The following is a 6,000-nucleotide window of genomic DNA, read 5'->3' on the forward strand; positions in this document are numbered from 1 at the left end:
TTGAACTCTTGAGCTCAGGCAGTCCACCCGCCTTGACCTCCCAAAGGTCTCCCCCTTTCTAGACACCTTGGTGTCTTAATGACATAGCCAGGTGCAGTGGCTCATGCCTGTAAACCTCCATGAGCCACCACGTCCAGCTATGTCATCTTTTTCTAGACACCAAGTCCTGCTTTGTTTGCATGAATGCTAGGTTTCTACCCGGAACTAAAACGTTAATGTTAGATTTACCTAACCAGATCAGAGGACCAAAAATAAGGTTATCTTTTAAAATGTAGATTCTAGACACTGTGTTTGTGTTGTTAGAGGGCACAGCACACAGCTGATTCGTATGGAGCTGGCTTAAGACCCTAGATTTGTTTTTGAAGTAAGCCACAGTTAAACCAGGACCACCTACATTCTTCCTTGGACCTTGTCTCTTTGAACTTGCATGCAGAACTTCACATAACTTTCATCTGTATTTCTTCTCATTACTAGTTCTTCTACATCTTTTAGAATTCTTTTATGAGCAGCATTGTGTGCTGTGCTAGGGGTATAAAAATAAAAAAGACATAGCTCCTAAGTAATCCTCAGGGAGACGTTGCTCCCACAGCTAGCCCAGCACATGTGTGCTAAGGGTTTCTCTTTTGCACCTATAACAGAGCACAAGGCACACAAAGAACTACCCAGGGTGGCAGTTGGAGCAAGCTAAGTTTCCTATTTTTTGTTACTAACAATGGGTAATATCTATTGAATGCTTACTCAATGCCAGCCATCATGGTAAAAACGTTAGATAGAATTTTTCTTTTGGTGTATCCCAGTTGTTTTAAAGCTTCCTTTTTATTTGTAAGTTTCCAGAGTTTTATGCCCTTCATAGCTTTGAGAAATATGCCTTCTATGATCCATATAGGGCATTCCTTAAATTGTGGAAAAATATAAAGTAAAAGACAGACCTGCCCCTAAGTTGACATCCAAGGTGACATTGCTCCCTTTATATGGTTTATCAAGTGATTTTCAGCCCCAAGGAGATGAAAAACTACTGAATTTTATTCTTTAAATAATTTTTTCTGCTTTTTTCACTTAAGAGAAATCTCTTGTAATGTTATAAACTTTTGTGAAACTCATTTAACAGTTGTATAGGGGAAGTATAACCCCTATAGGTTCTTCATTGGAATGACCCCTTATTCTCAGATTAACAAAAGAAAAACAAACAAGTTTATTAACATGTGTATTTCACATATACCTGGGTGATACAGTCAATGAGTAGTTCTCAAAGAGGTGACTGCATTCTACCTTCTATAGCAACTTCAACAAAGAACAGTTAATTTTTACAAAAATGACAAGACAAAGGAAAAGGACTTGGAGTCTCTAGGGGCAGCAACTTGGTGGAAGGCACGTAGCTGGCAGAGGAAGGCTAGTCAGCAAAGCTAGTTAATGTAGGGCTGTCTGGTTCCAGTCTCCAGGCCCAAAAGGGTCTGAAGTTGTCTTTGGTGGTTAACCTTTGTTCTCCCTGGTTGGGGAAGGGGGCTGGATACCTTTTGTCTTTGTACATCTATATCCTGCCTTTAGGCACCTAAAGGGAGGTCAGAGAGCTTTCCTGTATCTGCTGCTGCTTAGTTGCTCTCAGCTCAACAGTCCTGCACATTCTGCTCTCCTACAGCTTCATCAGATGTGTTTAGCATTAATGTATTCTTTGACTTTATCTTTATTGGATAGTGTAAATTCTACTATGATGAGTATTTTTATATGTAAAACTTTCTCTGAGTTTAGGATTTTTTTAAGCCTAGATCTCAAGACATTGAAAGACTGGAAAAATAGAATACAGTTTTGACATTCTTGACATAGTTGACAATTGACACTTGCTTTCCAGTGATGTTTACCAGTATAGTTTTCAATAACTGTTTACTGCACATATTTTGCTTGGAAAATAGTGTTGTTGTTTTTTTCCTTTCTGGTGATTTCTTTCTATACTTTGCATCTCTTATTTTTATTGAGCATGGACTTAAGAGACTTTAAGTTTTGTGGGGAAAATATACACTAAGAAAATAAAAACTCTAGGAAAAGGTCACAGTGTTTTAAAAACAGTTTTGTTCATAAAGCTATGATTTTTATTATATTTAGTTTAAGCATTTTTTGCATGAGAACTCATTTAGAATTAAAGTTACCAAGGGAATTCCATATGTAAACTTTTCCTTGAACTGTGAACTTCTGAGACTTTAGGAAGACTTTGACTGTGTAGGTTATTGTGTGTTGTGCTGTGGGGTCTGCCTTTGTGTTGCTGAGCTGGAGAGCGTGCCTCTGCTGCCGTGCTGTGTCAGTAGTGGGGATTGCACTTTTGTTTCCAGCTACAGGCCAAATTTGAGCACCTTAAGAGACTTCACCAAGAAGAGAGAATGAAACTTGAAGAAAAGAGAAGACTTTTGGAAGAAGAAATAATTGCTTTCTCTAAAAAGAAAGCTACCTCCGAGATATTTCACAGCCAGTCCTTTCTGGCAACAGGCAGCAACCTGAGGAAGGACAAGGACCGTAAGAAGTAAGAGACCCAGCCACCCTCCTTGGCAGCCCTGCCCGCACTTGTCACATGGCCCCGTCGGATCTTCCTTGCGCTTCTTACTTCTGCTTCCTTATGCATTGTCTGCCTCCTCCAACTAAATGTCAGCTCTTGGAGAGGAGAGACCTTGTCCCTCTTGTCCACTGCGGTTTCCCCAGCATCCAGAACAGCACCTGGCACATGTTATGTGTTAAGTGTTTGCCAAAATGAATGAATGAACAAAATAAAAATACATCACAGTGTAGAAAGGATCAGTTAGCTGGGGGAAAATGGCTGCTCTTATTTCATAGCCCAGCCGTGACCCTAGTACACAGCTAATGGCTGCTGACCCCATGAGTTATTTTGAATTTCATGTCTAAATGAAGCTGTGCCCTTTGTTGGGGAATTACAGACATAGATAGTATTTTATTAAACTAATTCTTAGGTTCATTTTTTTAGAACAAATTCTACTGATACTGATTTTGTGAGAATTTTTATTTTAATAAGGGAGCCAGGCTGTGGATTCGAACTCCTGTGCGTTGATGTCAGAACTTGTGAAAACAGTGGTGGACGTAAAGATGCAGAGAAAGGTAGAGAGGGCCACAGTGCAAGGGGGCGGCCATGAGTAGCATGTGGATGATAATCACAAGGCGTGTAGGTTTGGGGTATGTGTTAAAATCAGTTACCCAAGTTTTAGAAAATAAGTTTATTTTTCCTTTTTGATAATTTCCTTCTGTACTTTGTATCCCTTGTTTTATTTCTCCCACATAAGATGTCCCTGTCGGTTTAACTCTTTGGCTGTTGAGGAAATTCATCATGCCTTGTTCTGCTCAGAATGCTCATTTGGGGGACTCTGTCTCAGTTTACTCTAGCTGCCTCTGTGCTAGCAGCATTGCATGCTCACATGTTCCCCACAGAGCAACACATCTGGTTTAATGCTCTCACTGCATCTATGTCAGTCAGACCCATTTTCAGAATATTGCAACTCAACTTTAAAATAGTAAAACATAACCTTGGCCCATTGGTGGCTTTCAATTTTTTAAACATGGAGAAGTAAACCACAGGACTTTGGCAGGTTTTATTGGCTTATATATTTTACAGGTTTTTTTTTTTTTTTTTTTTTTTTTAAAAGAGGAATGAATTCGCATGTATGATCTTTTAATGTAAGCTCTCCAAGGGCATGGATCTTTATCTTGTTCCTTGATATAACCATCCCCAGAGCCTAGAGCAGTTGTCTGGTACATAGTAGGCATGCAATTACTTTTTAAAGAATAAGTAGTATAAAAGCTGTATTTTATTCAAGCATTGAATTTCAAAAGATAAACTATAAATTTATTACTGCTTTTCAACCTGCTTTGCATTTTAAAGCTTATGGATCTTTTATTAATACCTTTTTTCCTTTCATCTTAACCCAGTGTTACTAAAATTAGATTTCCCATTTTTTCGCCTATATGAAAGATAATTTACATTTACCTTGTAAAAATTATCACCCTGCTCCACTTGAGAACCCTGCTGTTGTTTGCAAAATCAGGGCCAAACCCATATTTTTTGAGAGCTCTCTAGAGGAATTTATCTTCAAGAAAATATGGTTTGGTGTTTTTGGTTTTTTCTTTGCTTTTTCAAAGTCCCATAGCCAGATATCCTATAATATACTAGATGCATATTTGCTAATTTTTACTTCTTGAATGTTTTCTTTCAAAGTGTACCAATCAAAAGGTTCTTTTTCTTTCCAGCTCCAATTTTTTGTAAAGCAGAAGTTCCAGAGCACAGAAGGTCATCATCACAAGCAAACTTCAATAAAAAAAACTAGAAGTGTGCTTTGATTTTGCTGTTTTTATTTGTTTTATCACTCTGTATTTGGTGAACGGCCACAGTTACTGATATTTATGGAAAAGTACTTTCAAGTACAAGGTCAATACATAAGCCAGAGTGAATGATACTACAAGTTGAGCATCTCTAATTCAATAATCTGAAATCCAGAAGCTTCAAAATCTGAATCTTTTTGAGTACTGACTTGACCCCACAAGTGGAAAATTCCCCACCTGACACCTTTGCTTTCTGATGGTTCAGTTTAAATGGATTTTGTTTCTTGCACAAAATTATTAAAAATGTTGTATAAATTACTTTCAGGCTATATGTATAAGGTGGATGTGAAACATGAATTATGTAATTAGTCAGGTCCCATTGTGTATATGCAGATATTCCAGAATCTGAAATCCAAAACACTTCTAGTCCCTAGCATTTTGGATAAGGGATACTCAGCTTGTACCTATATATTCATATATATTCACTGTTGTTAGAAATTTTTAAGTTGCTGTTTTGTGATGAATCTAAATCTTTTGTCTTGCTACCAAGCTATTGTCACTGCAGTGCATTATACCAAAGAGCGAAGTGTCAGTGCCATTGAAAATACAGAACCCATTAATATCGTGACTATATGATTGCATTTATATTCCAAGATGAACTTTTTTATACTAAAAATTTGGGGGAATATGTTTTGGGATGTATTATAGAGCTGAAACTCTAACCTCTTAATAGTTTTATAGAACTTAAAAATTTTTGATACAGTTACCCAATTGGTGATATGATCTTAAGCTTTTATGTCAAATTATTTAATATGACTTCATGCTTTATTATGCCTTATTATGGCTGATGTATTACTCTGGTGGAACAAAATATCTTTAAAAGTTAAAACATCCAAATATATAAACTCTTTTTTCCTAATGATAAAGTACCTTTGAGTATGAGTGTATCACAGCTTTCATTAGGAAAACTTTTCATTACATACTTGTTTAAACTCTGTCTTCCAGGGGAAAAATAATAAGGTTGAATCATTTTATTAAAAATACATTTTGAGAAAATAACTGAACATCTGAATATTAAAGATATGAAAATGCACATAATTCATATTTCAGGTGGTATTTGCATTCAGTGCCTTGCTAGTATTCTCAGAACATTAATTATTTCTAACATTTCTTAACAGTCATAGATATATAAATTTTCATTTTTTGTACTTGAATATTCTAAATAAAACTGACATTTACTCTTGACAAATAAAACATGTATATTATACTAAAATGTGTTTAATTTTCCTTTTTGAAAACTGTCATTTTCAAAACATTCATTACTCATTTGAATTATTTTGGAGATGAGGTATTTTTATGAGTATTTTCAGACAATAAAACTTACTAGTCTGTGTCAGATTCTGAGCAATCATAAAGTCATCCAAGTTGTAAATAAAACTGCATAGCACAATGTATCTGGACACTTTAAATTTTATTTTTGCATTTGAAGTTCACAGATACCTCTCAGTCTTTAAAAACTTCAGTAAATTAAATTATATGTGTCACAGAACAAGCTCAGAAGTTTCTTCGCAAGAGCAGTGACACCCTGGTTCTGGTAGGCAGGGAGTCCTAGAGGGTAGGTGACCTGAAGTACAGAGCCAGGCCAGCACGCCACAGTACTTAGTGCCAGCTGAGCAGACTGTTCACAGA

At 36.5% G+C, this 6,000-nt stretch overlaps 1 protein-coding gene across 4 annotated transcripts in view; it reads left to right on the forward strand.

The window, feature by feature from the left end:
• SEPT10 (septin 10) overlaps positions 1-5,758 on the forward strand; it is a 74,120-nt gene extending 68,362 nt beyond the window's left edge. For 3 of the 4 annotated variants that reach the window (XM_011961458.1, XM_011961459.1, XM_011961460.1), the window contains 2 exons: positions 2,322-2,509; positions 4,240-5,758. In XM_011961458.1, the coding sequence (XP_011816848.1) occupies positions 2,322-2,509; positions 4,240-4,255 (204 nt within the window). In that variant the 3' untranslated portion in view covers positions 4,256-5,758. Of the gene's footprint in view, positions 1-2,321; positions 2,510-3,013; positions 3,097-4,239 lie in introns of all 4 variants that reach the window. The other variant, XM_011961457.1, reaches the window with a different exon arrangement.
• The last annotated feature ends 242 nt before the right edge of the window (positions 5,759-6,000 follow it).

The sequence above is a fragment of the Colobus angolensis genome, unplaced genomic scaffold, assembly GCF_000951035.1.
Source record: "Colobus angolensis palliatus isolate OR3802 unplaced genomic scaffold, Cang.pa_1.0 Scaffold552, whole genome shotgun sequence".
Taxonomy (NCBI): domain Eukaryota; kingdom Metazoa; phylum Chordata; class Mammalia; order Primates; family Cercopithecidae; genus Colobus; species Colobus angolensis.